This window comes from Salvelinus fontinalis, chromosome 23, assembly GCF_029448725.1.
Source record: "Salvelinus fontinalis isolate EN_2023a chromosome 23, ASM2944872v1, whole genome shotgun sequence".
NCBI lineage: Eukaryota > Metazoa > Chordata > Actinopteri > Salmoniformes > Salmonidae > Salvelinus > Salvelinus fontinalis.
In genome coordinates, this window is record NC_074687.1 from 37,255,098 (window position 1) to 37,273,280 (window position 18,183).

The 18,183-nt window shown below is 44.4% G+C and overlaps 1 protein-coding gene across 9 annotated transcripts in view; it reads right to left on the reverse strand.

Annotated features, from left to right (window-relative positions):
- Positions 1-18,183, reverse strand: part of LOC129821239 (oxysterol-binding protein-related protein 6-like) — a 58,345-nt gene that overhangs the window by 3,237 nt on the left and 36,925 nt on the right. For 4 of the 9 annotated variants that reach the window (XM_055878665.1, XM_055878667.1, XM_055878666.1 and 1 more), the window contains 18 exons: positions 17,877-17,990; positions 16,164-16,412; positions 15,393-15,534; positions 14,444-14,547; positions 13,625-13,717; positions 10,598-10,778; positions 9,119-9,252; positions 7,195-7,302; positions 6,542-6,673; positions 5,405-5,492; positions 4,739-4,992; positions 3,793-3,930; positions 2,333-2,396; positions 2,150-2,228; positions 1,346-1,490; positions 976-1,120; positions 622-748; positions 130-252 (listed from right to left, as the gene is read on the reverse strand). In XM_055878665.1, coding sequence (XP_055734640.1) covers positions 130-252; positions 622-748; positions 976-1,120; positions 1,346-1,490; positions 2,150-2,228; positions 2,333-2,396; positions 3,793-3,930; positions 4,739-4,992; positions 5,405-5,492; positions 6,542-6,673; positions 7,195-7,302; positions 9,119-9,252; positions 10,598-10,778; positions 13,625-13,717; positions 14,444-14,547; positions 15,393-15,534; positions 16,164-16,412; positions 17,877-17,990 — 2,420 coding nt within the window. The remainder of the gene's footprint in view (positions 1-129; positions 253-621; positions 749-975; positions 1,121-1,345; positions 1,491-2,149; positions 2,229-2,332; positions 2,397-3,792; positions 3,931-4,738; positions 4,993-5,404; positions 5,493-6,541; positions 6,674-7,194; positions 7,303-9,118; positions 9,253-10,597; positions 10,779-13,624; positions 13,718-14,443; positions 14,548-15,392; positions 15,535-16,163; positions 16,413-17,876; positions 17,991-18,183) is intronic. The other 5 variants (XM_055878671.1, XM_055878670.1, XM_055878669.1 and 2 more) reach the window with 5 other exon arrangements.

The window sequence follows — 18,183 nt, forward strand, 5'->3', positions numbered from 1 at the left end:
GAACAGCCAGATGTATTGCTGTCGATCTTGGGGATACATTCCCCAATCTACCCCTCGTTCTTTCCCCATTAAGCTAGCCTGGTTTATACTTTACGTCGTTGTAAATGACCCTCTAGCCTCTGTACTTACTTGAAGAAGCGTGGCTCGTGCTTTATGTCATTCTCCTCTTGCCACTTCCTTCTGGTGCGTTGCAGGTCTTCGATACGCTGCTTCTCTGAGGCAGCCATTTCCACATTGCCCTCCTCCAGGTGTCTAATGTAGAGAAACAACATCACTATGACTCAAATACACTGTCAAGTGTCACTCAGCAGAGAAATAGACAAAGCTTATCAACATATTTACCCGTACAAATACTATTTGACTGATGTCTTATTTCTGATTTCAAAACTCGTTTTTAAGCCCTTTTTGTAGCTTCACAAATCAATTCTGAAAATGTATATGAGAGTACAACTAAAGCTGCAATGGTTCACTAGTCCAGTACAGTCAGATTTGCATGATAATGCTACTGTACCACGTTCTCTCAGCAGGTGGCAGCAGTAGCACACAGTGCATTTCTCATACTGTCTGGGCATTACAACAACCTTCACAGTAGCTGGAAGTGTGACGGCTGTCTGACTCTACCTTTGATCGGGTCTGAAGCGGGCATCTGTGGGTGGTAGCAGATCTTGCATCTCCGGGCAAAGCTCATTGAGCTCAATGGCAAACCTGGTGAAGCCATAATACAGCTCGTAATCGGTGGGCATGGCGCCTGAGAGAAGAACACAAGAATCAAGAATCCGTTTCAAGTCCTTTTTTTGAATTGTCTGGACTATTGACACCATTGTCAACACTTTCTTTGTTCCCATATTATGGTCTCATGTACTAGTAGCATATGTTCTACTCTAATGCTGTTATCTGCTAAATGAAAGGAGATATCCAATCAAAAAAAACTGTTCAAAGCATCCTGCTTAGCAACAGTATGATTAACGTGGTTACCTGTCCTCCAGATGCATTTGGCAGAGGGCGGGACTCCACAGTAAAGGCCCTCATGCCATTTTCCGAACAGCCGATGCACTACCTTCCCCTCTTGGTCCATCACGATCCCTTGAACCTCATTGACATTAGAACTCCAGTAATTTCCCTGCAAGTAAAATGGTAACAGTAATATTGTGACCGCAAGATAAATAGCATTCATCCCCCACCTGAAAGGTAACAAATAGACAATAATTACATTTCCAAATGAAAGAGACAGCTATGGTAATGTGAAACGCTTCACAGGGATGGTTATTTCTCAGCACATAATTGTCTTTGGACTTCCTAGTGTTTGTACTGGTCATATCCACAGCTGAGTTCACCGATGTCTTACCTTGACGAAAGTGAGTTTGCAGATACAGGCACTGCTTTTGGTGTTCCTAATGGTGATCTCCCCGTAGTGTTCGATCCACCTTCTGCCGCTTAGGATGTTGTGCACGCAGGTGGTGACTTTGTTCCATTCATAGTGATCACCAAAGCTGAACGACACAATAGCGATTAGCGTGAAAAGCTTGAAACACTCTCAGGATATCTACAGTAATCACAGACAATGATAGTTATTAAGTCGGTCTGTGTCTTTGAGATGCTTACTGGGCAACATAATCACAAGTCTCATAAACAAAACAGCGGGGGCTTGTGGATACCTGTGCAATCTCATTTTCTGTCGAGGCAGACACGCTTGCCATCTCCTATAATCTATGTGCTTATTCAGCAGCCCTCCCACCCCCCCTTTCCTGCTCCTCTGTCTTTCTGATTCATTTCTCACAGGATGGAAAATAGAGCGCAGCCCATCTCACTCCTCCCTAACCCAGTCAGGGGATCTTCAGTAGGGAGTACAGTAGCTCCTTAAAGCTTCCCAGGACCCAGCATAGAGCCCACTCCACAGGGTGAAGTGATGACTGTGGGGAGGCTAGCAGAGACCTGATGGCTCTAAGTAGGTAAGGCCACTGTTATGGAGTTATCTAGGTAGCTCCTATAGCGAATGACAGTGGGGACCAAACTGGGCCCGCGGAGACGTTTGGTTTGGCCCGCCAGAAGGTCCACTCCAAAGGAACATCTAAAGGATGTTACACAGAGAGGGACTGTGTGTGTGTGTGTGTTTGTGTGTAGCTGAAGAATAGGGCCAAAGCTGGATTACCTTGGAAGCATAACATTGACTGTGCCAATGGGTAGGATTTCCATGGATTTCCCCCAGAATTTGTTTTTCCATCTGACATCTGAGAAGAAAATTGGCAGAATTAGCCGTCAAGAAAAAGAAAACCATGACCTCATTGAGGAAGTGCACAACGTGTGTGACACTGTAATTCAACAGATAACCTACCTTGCCAGAAGGTGAACTTGTTGGAATCAGCGTGACAAGCTGAGATTGGTGGATGGTGGCTCACCTTCAAGAGATAATCAAACGTCACACGTCTTATCAGTGGCAACATTGCTAGATTGTTGCCTCGTAGAGGAATTTATTTTAGGTCAAGATACAAGAAGGTGAGTCATTATATTGTGACTATCATGCAGACTGGGTACTTGGTAACAGCTGACACCAGCACTTAGGCTAAGTGCAGACTAGGTTCAGTCAGACCAAGGGGAAAAAATAGAGTTCCCATCATACCTTCAAGGCCCTGTCAGCCGACTGGGACACACAGTCTTTCTTTAAGCACGCCGAAAGCCACCAGACCTGACAGGTCTGTCAGTCTGCAGCACAGTGCAATACAATACCTCAACCTGCAGCTCATGTTACTATTAAATTGATCTTACAGACTCCAGTACATGGAAGAGAACTGACACATTTGACCTAGTCTTGGAAAACCCAGACCCAGGGAACATTGTGGGAGGCAACCCGTCTTGTCTTTCTAGAGCAGGGGTGTCAAACATTTGTCCCACGAGCCCATTAAATCCAGGGGGTGTGGGGGGGGGGGGTGGTTGAGTAAAACAAATATATACACCAAGTGTACAAAACATTAAGAACACCTGCTCTTTCATTTACATTTACATTTAAGTAATTTAGCAGACGCTCTTATCCAGAGCGACTTACAAATTGGTGCATTCACCTAATGACATCCAGTGGAACAGCCACTTTACAATAGTGCATCTAAATCTTTCTCTTTCCACGACATAGACTGACCATGTGAATCGAGGTGAAATCTACGATCCCTTACTGATGTCACTTGTTAATTCCACTTCAATCAGTGTAGATGAAGGGGAGGAAACAGGTTAAAGAAGGATTTTTAAGCCTTGAGACAATTGAGACATGGATTGTATATGTGTGCTATTCAGAGGGTGAATGGGCAAGACAAAATATTTAAGTGCCTTTGAACTGGGTGTGGTAGTAGGTACCAGGCGCACTGGTTTGTGTCAAGAACTGCAACGCTGCTGGGTTTTTCACACTCAACAGTTTCTCGTGTGTATCAAGAATGGTCCACCACCTAAAGGATATGCAGCCAACTTGACACAACTGTGGGAAGCATTGGAGTCAACATGGGCCAGCATCCCTGTGGAACACTTTCGACACCTTGTAGAGTCCATGCCTCGGTGAATTAAGGCTGATCTGATGGCAAGGGGGTACAACTCAATATTATATATATATTTTATAATATTTTTTTCTCAATAAGTAGTCCGTACAGTAGGGTGTACAGTACGCGATAGAAAAAAAAAAAAAGCAGAGTTAGACAGGATTACCGACACATTATGTAAAAAGCAAAACCGATCCCAGATCTACTACTGAGACGCTTGATACATACGGGCCGGCCCGCGCAACTCTGTAATGAATGTGTTCCGAGTACCTACCTGCTCAGCGATAAAACACATGCCCTTGTCCTCACGGATACATTCATACGTCTCTCCCAGTAAAGGGTTGAATGGCTTGCTTCCCGCTCTGTAGTACGTGGAGGAGTATCCTGAGATGACGAACGCTGCCATAATGGCCTGTAGCAGAGAAACGGCAACACAATGAACGCTAACAACGTAAAACATACACAACGCTTTCCATCAATACTGCCAGTGGTGTTACACTGAAACAGAAGTTCTCTTTGTTTGATAAAAGTTACGAATGAATCATTTGTGCATAAAATAATACATGATAAAATGATCTAAACGCCATTTAAACCCCTAGGACATAGTGGTTTACAACCTCCCAGTAAAATATCATTATTGTCATACTTGTCTTGCAAGTGCAACGTTAGTATTCACACACCGTCCTGTTATGGTAACAAAGACAGGAGAATGACAGATGTGAGATTGAACAAGGTCAACAGCTGCAGCGGAGCGTGATGTCTCTGGGCCTTGTCTCTGGAAGAGGCCAGGGCTGTTGTTCAGACTGTTTACTTTGGGCATGGCTCTGCCAACGCCACGCCAGTGCACATGCCATGGACTGGACTCACCCAGTATGGGTTAGTGATGGTAGGGACCGGGAATGTATATAGTTGCTTGTGCTGATGAACTCCATCTTAACCTGAAGAGGTTTTCCGTCATCTAATGAGTCTCTCCGGTATGTCTTCTGTTAGCTGGTTTAGTGGGTCACATCATCACTAAGAGTTCCAGTAATGTAAGATTAGGTCATACCTTGTGGTAGAGAATGCAGAGTTATACTTGTGGCTTTTCTAAGTGCATCCATACAGTTATAGGACTCAGAGAGGTGAGCGTTTGGGCCGTACCATGCATTGGTTGTCAGAGGGGTGAGCATTTCAGTTGTACCATGCGTTGGTACTCAGAGGGGTGGGTGTTGGGGCCGTACCATGCGTTCGTAGGGGTCCTCCGTATCGGCAGCTCTGTCCAATAGCTCAGTGTACTCCAGCTCCTCACACATGTGCTGCAGGGTGTTGAGGGGCTCGTTGAGTTCCACGGGCATGGACACCTTGGACAGGTCCTTCCCTATGTTGTTCCTCAGGATGTTCCACAGGTTGATGTTGCTGCAGTCCGGCGAAGGGGCGGGGAGGGACGGGCGCCGCCCGTTACGGAAGGCACTTCCAGCCAGGTCTCCGTTCAGCACTGAAAAAAAAATAGGAAAGTACAATACTGTCACGGAGCATCCTCGAGGACTCACGACCGTCTGAACCAGGCTTCGTCAAATCCTAGTCCTTGCATCTCATAATAGCCACAGGTAGTTCATGACTGAAACATAGTCAAAGGATGAATGGCTAGAATAGAAGATAGAGTGCCTGTGCAGAGGAGAGGGAGGCCCTGCTTCACTTTCCCCTGACAGCTTTCATAAACCCTGAGTGCCGCTCTTGGCACACTGTGAGCCCTGCAAGGTCAATCCCTGCCTCAGTGATAAATGACCTGGCCATCGCAGTGGGAGAGGGGGGAGGTGGTGGTGGGGGCAGGGGGTTCACCACCACCTCTATTACATTAGCCCCCTTGCTCTAATGGAAGGAGAGGCCGCCGCAGAGGGGGGACCTACTTTGTCTGGAGACGTTATCGGTCACGCTGGCATTGTCCTCTGAAATGTTATCGCTCACATCGCTGACGTATGACTCATCGTCTGAGGCCTAGAGGGAGCGGGGGACAAAAGAGCCACTGAGTCAGTACAGTACACACACCCAGAGAGCCTAGTCAATAACACACACACACACACACACACACACACACACACACACACACACACACACACACACACACACACACACACACACACACACACACACACACACACACACACACACACACACACACACACACACACACTACAGTTTGCCAGTGGCTAGCAAACTGCAGTCAGCGCTGGCTTTCTCTCTCTCGCTCTGCAGTAATCAAAAGATGAGACACTGCAGCATTTCCATGCACTTTATATATAGTAACATACAATGAACTCATTGACGGTGCCAGAGAAAAGCAGATTGTAGCTGGCGGTAATGGCCTCTATTGCAGTACAGTCGGCTGCTGGAAGAGCTTTTTTGGCCAACAGCACTCTGCTGGTTTGAATAGGGCCTGGCACCTGAGGCAGAGGATTTGGCCTTAGACTAGTGATGGGATATCCTTGGTGAGTAATCCTTCAGTGAGACTCTAGCTAGCAGCACTGTGTTTGCATACCTGGGGAGCAGCAAGCCAGTCCTGCTGGCTTTTATGAGGCCATATTGACTGGGGCTTGGTATTCATGGCAGTGATTGAGAAAGGCCATCTTTGTGGCGTAGGAACGGACACAAACCATCAGTCTAGAGGATGAACCATGTCAAATCCATAAAGAAGGGTTTATCATTGAAAACCTGGAGTTGGTGGGAAATCCCGGGGGACGGTGGCATGAGAAATGCTGCCGTGCTTTAGGACATGACTGGACCCAGTTGAAGGATTTAAGCAGCAGGATAATAGAATGGAGACTGGAGAGCCTCCCTCCAGTGTGGCTTTGTTTGACTTTCCGTTGTGTTATCTCTGTCCCTCACACTCTTCTCATGAATCGCTGACGAACTCCAGCTCCACTCGGGCCATCGGCCATGCTTAATCTGAGCTCCCAGCTCTTTGACATGTTTTCACCCTCCCCCTTCCTCTTCAATCTGCTCCCCGTGGTCCTGCTGCCATCCCCCTCTCAACGCCCCACTCTCACCTCGTTCTCCGACGAGCTGGCAGACAGAAGCACTTCCTGGGCGTCGAAGAACTCGGACACAGACTCTGACATGGACAGCCTGCTCTCATTGGACGTCTGTTGTGTCAGAGGGATTCCCATCTGCTCACCAGCCTGTAAGAAAACACAGTGAAACACAAGTAACTAATTTGAAATTAATTGGGAGAGGGGAATGACAGAACTGCAATGTGTAATGGGGTTCTTTATTCTTCCTATATTTCTGAAAGGACTGAGGTCACAATGTTTTCTGATTAGTCATTTTCCCATTTACCTTGACGTCAGGGTCAGCATAACTTAATGATCAGTAAGCTCACCTGCCAAGATATACTGGAAGCACCATCCTTCTTTAAGGACAGGAATCAATAGTGTAATTGGCAAATGCAGTAAGCAGAGATTACACAATGTTTTCCAGTTAACTAAGGCTACATGGCCAGCTCTATGCCTGTGTATCACCACAGAGGGGGAAAAACAGCACACAAGATCACGCTATTCTCCCTGACCTCACTTGGCAGCTATCGAATGGCTGCTATAAGCACATTCAGCACTGCAATGGCAGGTTTTCTGCAAGTCAGGGACATTGGTTTTGGGGAATAGAAAAACTTCAGACAAGTTTATCTAGTTGAAGATGTAGCTACCTCGTCAGAACTGGGAATGATGTTCACACTGACTGTTTGTTCAGACAGGACCGACTCAGAGTGGATGCGGCCCAGTCGGGTTTTAAGCTCGGCGTTTTGGGACAGGGCCTGAAAGAAATCATGATCAATCACTAATCTGTCAGCTAGATGAGAAAACAGAGTGGAATAGAGAACTAAAAAGATAAGCATTAAAACTGGATCTATGTCATGCAGCTCTACATTCATTTTGGTTAAACAGAAAACCCAAACATATGGCAGCAGATCCACAAGGTCTGCCATGACAGGTGACTGTATAGTTCCCTTAAGGAAAAGCACCTTTAGTAAATCCGCTTTCTCTGTGAGAGCTTCCCATGTCTGGAATACACTGCCATCAGACACACATAACTGCACCACATATCACACTTTCACAAAATGCATGAAGACATTGCTAAAGGTCAATCAGATTTGTGAACATAATCCCTAGCTGTGTATTGCCTCTTTCCATGTTGTCTGTTGCCTGTAGCTTGTGAGGTGTGGAAACACTTTGTTGCTTTTATGAATTTTGTCTTACTGCTTTTTGTTCTATGTTACTCTGTCTGTATGCTACCTCTTGCTTGTCCTACGTTGCTCTGTCTGTATGCTATGTCTTGCTTGTCCTATGTTGCTCTGCGTGTGCTCACTGCTCAATGATTGTCTATATTGTAATTGTTTTTAATAACCTGCCCAGGGACTGCGGTTGAAAATTAGCCAGCTGGCTAAAACCGGCACTTTTACTGAAACGTTGATTAATGTGCACTGTCCCTGTAAAAATAAAATAAACTCAACTCATTATCACAGAAATATCGGAGGCTTATACTGTATGTACTGGCACACTATGGACATATTTTGTGAAAATGAGATACAGTTATAATGTCACCTATAGTTCGACAGATTTTACTGCTGCAGTTATGGTCTGTATTGGTCTAAACTGTAATATCTCCAATCAAACCTACCGAACAGGTCCCTAAGGAGAGTATAGTACATCAGCTACCCTGACTACCCTTAGCTGCAGTAAAGGGCTTGTTAAGTTGACATCCCGACAACCCTCTCTGTAGCCATACCACGACTCTACCTTGCAGGCACCCAGACTACACACACACACACACACACACACACACACACACACACACACACACACACACACACACACACACACACACACACACACACACACACACACACACACACACACACACACACACACACACACACACACACACACACACACACACACACACACACACACACACACACACACACACACACACACACACACACACACACAACATGCCATGGCCTGATACCCTTGACCTGCACTATTACGAAAACTCCCAATTAAGAACCAAACAGTAAACGGTTGACACATTTCACAAAAATGATTTGACATGTCAACACCGAACGTGCTCCAATGAAATCATTGGCAACCCTAAGAAGTCAACTTAATGGACTTGAGACGCACAGTTAATATTACATTCATATTATTTTGAAAAAAGGTAACAGCAGTTTTTTTAAACTAAGCTGTCCTCTTTTTCATCTCCACGTTTCGCTTCTCAGAAAGAGATGAAAGCGATTGCAATGAATCAGCAATGGCTGCTCTGCTTTCCATGATGAGTTATTAGCTTAGTCTCACTATGTGACAATATAAAAATGGATCCAATCTCATAGAAACAGAAAACAAAGCAGTGTGTCTAGTAAAACAAATGATGAAAGCCATATCATTCTTTCAAAACACCTCATCTCTCCATCCATTACATTAAAAAAATGTTATGTGCTGCAATGAATATTTGAAGTGACGCAGTGAATTCTGACAAAAACAACAATATTAACAATTTATAATGACAGTTCCCAGTTCAGGGGAATTCTGGGTACTGTAGTACAATTCTTATAGAACACCTGCATGTCTCACCTGTGACAGAGACTTCCTGAGGGTGATGAGCTGGACAGACTGCCCTGATGACTGATCCTGGTCTGATAAAACAGTTTTGATCTTCTCCTTCTCTATGGCCACTGTGTTGAACGCAGACTTTAGCAGAGAGTGGACTGCAAAGAAAGGAACCAGAAATCCCTTTAAAACACACCGTCTAGTTACAACTCTTCAGTATCGCTTTCACTTTATTTTAGTGGTATGGATAGTGTAAAGCCACGTGAAGTGTAAATAAATCTGTTGGTTGGTGTCAAATGTATTCCAATAGTCTAACACAGGGGTTCTTAAACTTTTTCAGTCTATGACCCAAATTAGGATTTCTGTGTTTTCCTGGGACCCAAGCTTATAAAAACATGCAACTAATTGTAAATATGGGTACATTCCATTGTCCTTATGCCTAAAACAAATGCAGTATAGACAAAAACAAATAACAATTAAATACCCATATAAATATTAATGTTTATTGTTCCCCATTAAAAAACACACTGCTTCCTGCTGTAGATGAGCAACCCAAACATGTGTTTGCCTCAAAAAGCATCTTGCTTCAATCAGTTTATTCCAGTTCAGAATAAAAATGCATACTTGTATTTTAACTGCAACAGTTCAAATCTAGACTTGTTTTCAACAATACTTTCTACAGTAATATGTACAGTAGGCCTGATAATTTTTCAGGTTGCACTATCAGTAGCTAGCTAGCTTGCTTTGGCTAACGTTAACTAGCTATTAGCTGTGTAGAAGGTGATTGTTTGAAAGAAACTCACATCGACTACTATGAGATATTATTTCTGCTTATCATCAACGCCTGTAATAAAATGACAACAATGCCTTGCTAGCTGACGTTTTCCAAGAGGCCCCTGGGTTTACCATCATGCTGTTTGGTCAGGACGTGTTCGTTTGAGACACTCATTACCAAGCACTTCCCCGCACAAAACACATGGTGGGCGCTCCGAGTTATTTCTCAAAGTTTGTATGAAACCAAGAGAGAGAAACTCATCGCTGTATTCGCGTTTCATGACGATTGAGTTCAGTCAGAACTTGTGGCTAGCTTGAGTCAATTGGATGACAGAGATGCGTGGGAATGAGAAGCCAGTGGCTCACAGCGCATCGTCTGCTGCTGAACGACAGTGCCGCAGTGTGTGGGCCGCGGAGGGATCTTCACGAAAATTGCAGAAGAAAGATCCGGTAAATCACAGAGCACATCTCCCTCCCACTCGCGCAGTGGCCAAACTGTGCAGACACAGCTGCTAAGCAGAGAGCGCAGTTGCACTTGGCCAAATCAATGAGTCACTAATGAAATAATTATACATTTACTCTGACACGTCGCGACCCACCATTAACAGGTCCAAAGTGGGTCGCGACCCATACTTAAAGACTGGTCTAACATGACTTTTCTATTCAGTGCAGAAGCCTGTATGTGTGTCTGCGTCTGTCTTTCTGTGGTGTATATGTATGTGTGTGTACCTTTCTGAGCGATGAGGCAGAAGTCCTCCTGTAGTTTGATGTAGTCGCCTCCACACTCTATGTTGTCAGGAGCCAGGCGAGAGGCAGGGGTCTGGATGTCCACCAGCTCAGCACTCAGGTTGGGGTTTGAGGAGTGGAGGCGGACTGGAGACATGCTGGCACTCACAGGGAGAGATGGGACCTGAGAAGGAGGAGTGAAGTGGGGCACTGTAAGTACCACCTAGAAGACTTACAGTGCCTTCAGAAAGTATTCAGACCCATTTACCTTTTCCACATTTTGTTGTGTTACAGTCTGAATAAAAAATGGATTACACTGAGATTGTGTCACTGATCTATACACAATACCCCATAATGTCCAAGTGGTTTGTAGAACCTTTTTTTAAATTAATAAAAGATTAAAAGCTGAAATGTCTTGAGTCAATAAGTGTTCAACCCCTTTGTTATTCAAGCCTAAATACGTTCAGGAGTAACAATGTGCTTATTAACAAGTCACATAATTAGTTACATGGACTCATTCCGTGTTCAATAATAGTGGTTAACGTGATTTTAGAATAACTACCCCATCTCTGTACCACACACATACAATTATCTGTAAGGTCCCTCAACCAAGTAGTGAATTTCAAGCACAGATTCAACCACAAAGACCAGGGAAGTTTTTCAATGCCTTACAAAGACGGGCACCGATTGGCAGATAAAAAAGCAGGTGCTGAATATCCCTTTTGAGCATGGTGACGTTATTATGGTGAAGTTGGATGGTGTGTCAATACACCCAGTCAATACAAAGATACAGGTGTCCTTCCTAACTCAGTTGCCAGAGAGGAATGAAACTGCTCAGCGATTTCACCATGAGACCAATGGTGATATTAAAAACAGTTACAGAGGTTAATGGCTGTGATAGGAGAAAACTGAGGATGGATCAACAACATTGGAGTTACTCCACAATATTAACCTAAATGACAGAGTGAAAAGACCCCTGTACAGAATAAAAAATATTCTAAAACATGCATTCTGTTTGGAACAAGTCACTAAAGTAATAATGCAAAAAATGTGCCAAAAACATATTTTTATTTTTTTACATTTTTATCCCATTTTCTCCCCAATTTTCGTGGTATCCAATCGCTAGTAATTACTACCTTGTCTCATCGCTACAACTCCCGTACGGGCTCGGGAGAGACGATGGTCGAAAGCCATGCGTCCTCCGAAGCACAACCCAACCAGCCGTACTGCTTCTTAACACAGCGCGCCTCCAACCCGGAAGCCAGCCGCACCAATGTGTCGGAGGAAACACCGTGTACCTGGCCCCCTTGGTTGGCGCGCACTGCGCCCGGCCCGCCACAGGAGTCGCTGGAGCGCGATGAGACAAGGATATCCCTACCGGCCAAACCCTCCCTACCCCGGACGACGCTATGCCAATTGTGCGTCGCCCCACGGACCTCCCGGTCGCGGCCGGCTGCGACAGAGCCTGGGCGCGAACCCAGAGACTCTGGTGGCGCAGTTAGCACTGCGATGCAGTGCCCTAGACCACTGCGCCACCCGGGAGGCCCCAAAAACATTTTTTGTCCTGAATACAATGCGTTATGTTTGTGGCAAATCCAACACAACACATCACTGAGTACCACTCTTCATATTTTCAACCATGGTGGTGGCTACATCAAGTTATGGCTAATGCTTGTCATTGGCAAGGACTAGGGAGTTTTTTTAGGATAAAAATAAATGGAATACAGCTACAAGCACAGGGAAAATCCCAGAGGAAAACCTGGTTGTCTGCTTTCCAACATACACTGTAAGAGAAATTCACCTTTCAGCAGGACAATAACCTAAAACACAAGGCCAGATGGGTGAGAATTGTTTTCATTTCATCCATGTTTGAATTCAGGCTGTAACACAACAAAACGTGGAATACGTCAAGGGGTATGAATACTTCCTGAAGGCGCTGTAGGTGGGTGGGAATGTAGGCCAAGTTATGTGTCTACAGAAAGGAGTGAATGGGTCCAGATTAAGCTCAAGTTCTGGCTCCTTATAGAACACCCTTCTGCTGTCTCTTCAGATAAATATTTGAGCATACAGACTGATGGTAAATAATAGATAGATACGCATACTTGTATGTTTGTTTACATCCCTCTATAAAGCATAGCAAGTCTGCAGAGTCATTGGAGACGGTGAAGCACAGTTGAATCAGAGGCTTTGTTCCAACCAATGCTCTTTTCCTCTTCCTCAGCTATAAATAAACCATAAAACAAGGAAAAAAACGTTCCCCTTGTTTCTCCTGGACTGATGACTCACTCATTCATTAACACTACGTATCCCAGAGGGCCGCTGGTGAGGAAACGGTTGGTTCTGGGCTACATAATCTACCAGAACGCCCGTAGTGAAAAGAACTCAGTATCATGAAGGAAAAGGCTTTTAAACTGTCCGTTGTTGCAATCGGCCATTGGAACAGTTTTAAATAACGGAGCGTTATATGAATTCAAAGCATGACTAGCCTTTTCCCGAAGCAGTAGAGTGTTAAAAGTAAATAGGGGAATTTAGTCAATATAAGAAAAAAGTAATTGTACAGACCAAAACAGGGTATGTGGTTCAGGCTTTGTATTATGATAAGTACAAAAGGACATTGAATCCTGAGCAGATAGCCTAACATGTTCTCTTTGTCCTGACCTATAATTGCATGACCCATGTTGGTAGGCGATAATGCAGTGTGGTTAACTGGATACATCCCGAATGGCACCCTATTAGTGGTGCCCAACTTGTGAGCCCTATGGGTAGGGCATTTGGGACGTACCCACAGAAAAAAATTCGGCATAATACCCACAGGAAAAAAAACACAGAAGAAAATTCAACATAATGATGTGCCCTGTGCTTCCCCCTGCAGACGGCTGCATAATGAGGGCCTTCGGACACAGAAAGACTGCCTTGAATATATCTGGGGCATTTTGTATGGAGGCTACTAAACCAGAAACGATTCCAAAGAGCTATGTGTGCGTGGGACAGAAAAAGAGAGAGACTGGATATCTAAGAAATAAGAGGTACCTGAAGCTGCAATTTTGCATCTTTGCCGACACTTTTTGTTCTCCATCTTCTGTTCATGCGCTTGTCTTTCTTTGACATGTCTACACAATTGCTCTACATTACAAACACGGATCAGAATATGTGAGAGGTGGTTAATAAGACAAGCAAAGGTTGCATCATCACTAAGAGAGAAGCAATGATGCCAGATAACATAGCAGCAATGATGCCAGATAACATAGCAGCAATGATGCCAGATAACATAGCAGCAATGATGCCAGATAACATAGCAGCAATGACAGTTAACCCACACACACATTGTTAGCTATGAAATTGAGGATTAGATCGTCTCCACACAACTGAGTAAAACAACTTTCTCTTAATGAAAAAGACTTTCTCTTAATGAAATGTAACGATTCGTAGCAAATGGCAAACATTCAAACGTTGATGTATGCTCTTAATCAAATGCAATTTGTTATACATTGATTGGAAAGCAACAAAAGCAACAGTGAATTATGTGAGTCTATTAGAGTGTGTTGATGTACAGTGACAGAGATGAAGGCTGTGTTGGAAACGGATTGGGCCTCACACAGCCTGACCATGAAGCCCAGAGATACACACCTCCATCCATTAGAGTAACACCCCCCCCCCCCACCCCCCACCACACTCAGACACTGCTGTACTAAGATTAAACTCTCCCTACTCCTGCTGTGTGTGTGTGTGTGTGTGTGTGTGTGTGTGTGTGTGTGTGTGTGTGTGTGTGTGTGTGTGTGTGTGTGTGTGTGTGTGTGTGTGTGTGTGTGTGTGTGTGTGTGTGTGTGTGTGTGTGTGTGTGTGTGTTACCTGCATGTCAGTGAAATTAGGAGCCGACTGGGTCCTCTGTAAGATCTCCAGGCTCTGCAGTAACCTGCTCAGCTCAACCAGGCTGGACTGGCAGCGGGCGAGCTCTGGACAGAAGCAACACAAGGACATGGGTCACACACTGGAAGACCACGTCTGACACAATCATCGTTTTTCTATCACTGCTGTGTTTAACAAATGAGAGAACAATTATGGAAAAACAAATATCCTTATTAGTTTAAGTAACAAAGTGGAATAATATGACAGGCAGTTGCTACGGCTATTATTTTTTTCAATTAATATACAGTATTAGTATTGTCCACGAGTGTCTAGTCGATAGACCATATGGTTCAAGAGAAAATAGCCAAATAATCTAATCAACAATGGCATTATTTTCAATTACTTCTGCAACTCGTCCAATTATTGACTTTTTACACAACATAGACAACAAATACATATTGACATAGTAAAATAAATAAAAGTGTAAAAGAAAAATAAGGATATTTAACACTGAAACCCTTATATTAAACACCAAATGGTGTTCATTAAGTTGATGGTTAATATTTATGTTTTACAGCTTTGATATTCTCTCTTTTTTATTTGACATGTTTGTAAAGCCAGAGAGGCGCCTGTGAGAATATGAAGTACCCCAAAGGGCCACTAGATGTATTGTGATAGATTACATAAAATCCTTGACAGATTCAAAAATTCTGGTAGTTTACTGGTAAACTTTGAAAGTTTCCAGTAATATACCCTCCTTTTGTAACCCTAGTTGCTACTATCAGGAGCTATTGTAAATCAGACACGGGCATGAGGAGAATATCCCATCATATGAATAATACAGTAAATCTTTCAATGTTGGCAGGGAAAGGGAAATATATTGCTGATCCTTATCATCCCGATATAATAGATGGATGTTTCACAGCAGTGATGGTGGGAAGAGAGCACTTACCCTCTGTACACTTGTCCATCTCCTCCGACTCCTGGAGCCATGCGGCCACTTTGCTCTGTCCGTTACTGTAGGAGGCCGGCAGGCTGCTGCTACTAGGGACCGGGGGGGACTGCCATGATGGAAGGGTGGTGGGTTTGGGCTGCTGGAGGACAGGGGTAGAGACACAGAGGGTTGGGTTAGTAAACACACCTCAGACATACAGTATGTATACCTTCTGAATAACACACACCAGATGTGAGAGAAACATGTATGTTTCCTGCTTTCTAAGACACATTCTAACAGAATTCATGCTTTCTAAGAGAAATTAGAAGAGAATTTATGCTTTCTAAGAGAAATTAGTATAGTAACTGTGAAGCAAAGGACAGGAGATGTAGTATGTCCAAATCATCAAAGATTTCCTATTTAGAACAGTAAAGATTTCCTTCATCATCACCACTTCAAAGCCACAGATCTTTATTGACTCAGGTCCTGTGAGAGTGCTGATCAGTAAGAGCCCGTAGCGCGCAGGCCGAGACCCAGGCCCAGCTGCTCTGAATGCAGGTTTGTTTGATGAGTCCTAATAACCTGAGTCTGCCAGAGATTCTCCCCTCCCTGGGGGGATTCAGTGCCATTAGTCTTATAATTAGCTCGGTAACCGAACAGGGTTGTTAGAACCCGTCACAAATGAAAATGTTGAGTGGCTGTATATTGAAATATTAACAGCGTTGTATGAGGGCCACTGCCACTATGTAAACCCAACCTGAGTCAGACAGACGTAAGAGTTCAGCTTACCACAGCAGAGAACAACTGTGCCGAGGTAACCGCCAGGGAAGAGAGGCCCACCTTTACGTCATGTTGTCCCGCAATGGGGGTGGGGGCTGGCTGAGGGTGGGGGTGTGGGATGGGGGACTCGGTGGTGACAGGGGGAGGGAACGTCCTTATGGTGGCGTCTCGGGGGGAGCGGACGATTTCGTTCTGCCGGTAGAGACGGTGGTGGCGCAGCTTGACCACCCAGGAGTCAAAGATGTCTGGAGACTTGACCTGGGAAGAGAGAAGAGAAGAGGAGAGGGGAAAGGAATAGAAGAGCCGTGAGAAGGAGAGGAAAGGGCATAGTCTTTGAATAATGCAAATGTAGAGTGATGCCACAGTAAATCCAATCTAATGTTATTTGTCACATGCTTCGTAAACAACAGGTGTTGACCAACAGTAAAATGCTTATGTAGGCTACTGTACCTAGACTACATGACCAAAGGTATGTGGACATTAATATGGAGCTGGTCCCCCCCTTTGCTACTATAACAGCCTCCACTCTTCTGGGAAGGCTTTCCACTAGCACTCGTGAGGTCGGGCACTGATGTTGTGCGATTCGGCCTGGCTCGCAGTCTGCATTCCAATTCATCCCAAAGGAGTTCAATGGGGTTGAGGTCAGGGCTCTGTGCAGTCAAGTTCTTCTACACCGATCTCAACAAACCATTTGTGTATGGACCTCGCTTTGTGCACGGGGGCATTGTCATGCTGCAACAGGAAAGGGCCTTCCCCAAACTGCTGGATGCACAGAATCATCTAGAATGTCATTGTATGCTGTAGCGTTAACATTTCCCTTCACTGGAACTAAGGGGCCTAGGCTGAAAAACAGTCCCAGACCATTATTTCTCTTCCACAAAACTTTACAGTTGGCACTCTGCATTTGGACAGGTAGCGTTCTCCTGGCATCCGCCAAACCCAGATTCGTCCGTCAGACTGCCAGATGGGGAAGCGTGATTCATCACTCCAGAGAAGGCGTTTCCACAGCTCCAGAGTCCAATGGCGGTGAGCTTTACACCACTCCAGCCGACGCTTGGCATTGCGCATGGTGATCTTAGGCTTGTGTGCACTTACATAGTGCAGAAATTTGACAAACTGACTCACTGTAAAGGTCCTATGATGATGCCACATTGAAAGTCACTGAGCTCTTCAATAAGGCTATTCTACTGCCAATGTTTTTTCTATGGAGATTGCATGGCTGTGTGTTCGATTTTATACACTTGTCAGCAACGGGTGTGGCTGAAATAGCCGAATCCACTCATTTGAAGAGGTGTCCATATCTTTTACATATATTGATCAAAAATATAAACGCAACATGTAAAGTGTTGGTATCATGAGCTGAAATAAAATATCCCAGAAATGTTCCATATGTACAAAAAGCTTACTTTTCTCAAATGTTGTGTATCCCTGTTAGTGAGCATTTTATCCTTTGTCAAGATAAAGTCCTTTTGTGGGGAAAACTCATTCTGATTGACTGGGCCTGGCTCCCCAGTAGGTGGGCCTGGCTCCCAAGTGGGTGGCCCCTGCCAGTCATGTGAAATCCATAGATTTAATTTATTTCAATCGACTGATTTCCTTATATGAACTGTAACACAGCAAAATCTTTGAAATTGTTACATTTTTGCTCAGTGTAGAAATTGTCCTCTTCCTGACTTAGCCTATATCATCCATCATTTCTATCTCAGTCACAATGAAGCTTACTTTGAGGTGGTAGATATGCTCCTCTGTGTCCAAGTCAATGCGGCGGGCCCTCTTCTTGATGGACATGACTGACAGACCCACATCAATGCAGCCATGCAGTTTGGCTTTCTGAATCTGAGAAGAGAGTTTAACAGAAGTCAACTTATGTCATGTAAGCAGGTGTGATAACTCATTGTTGCTGTATAAATAAATGGAATCTTAAGGTGAAGAAAAAGAAAAGAGCATCACGATGGAAAGCTACAGGCCTACTTGTCTCTAAAGTCTTATTCAAAAGTAATCATCATGTGATTCAGCACTATTACGCAAC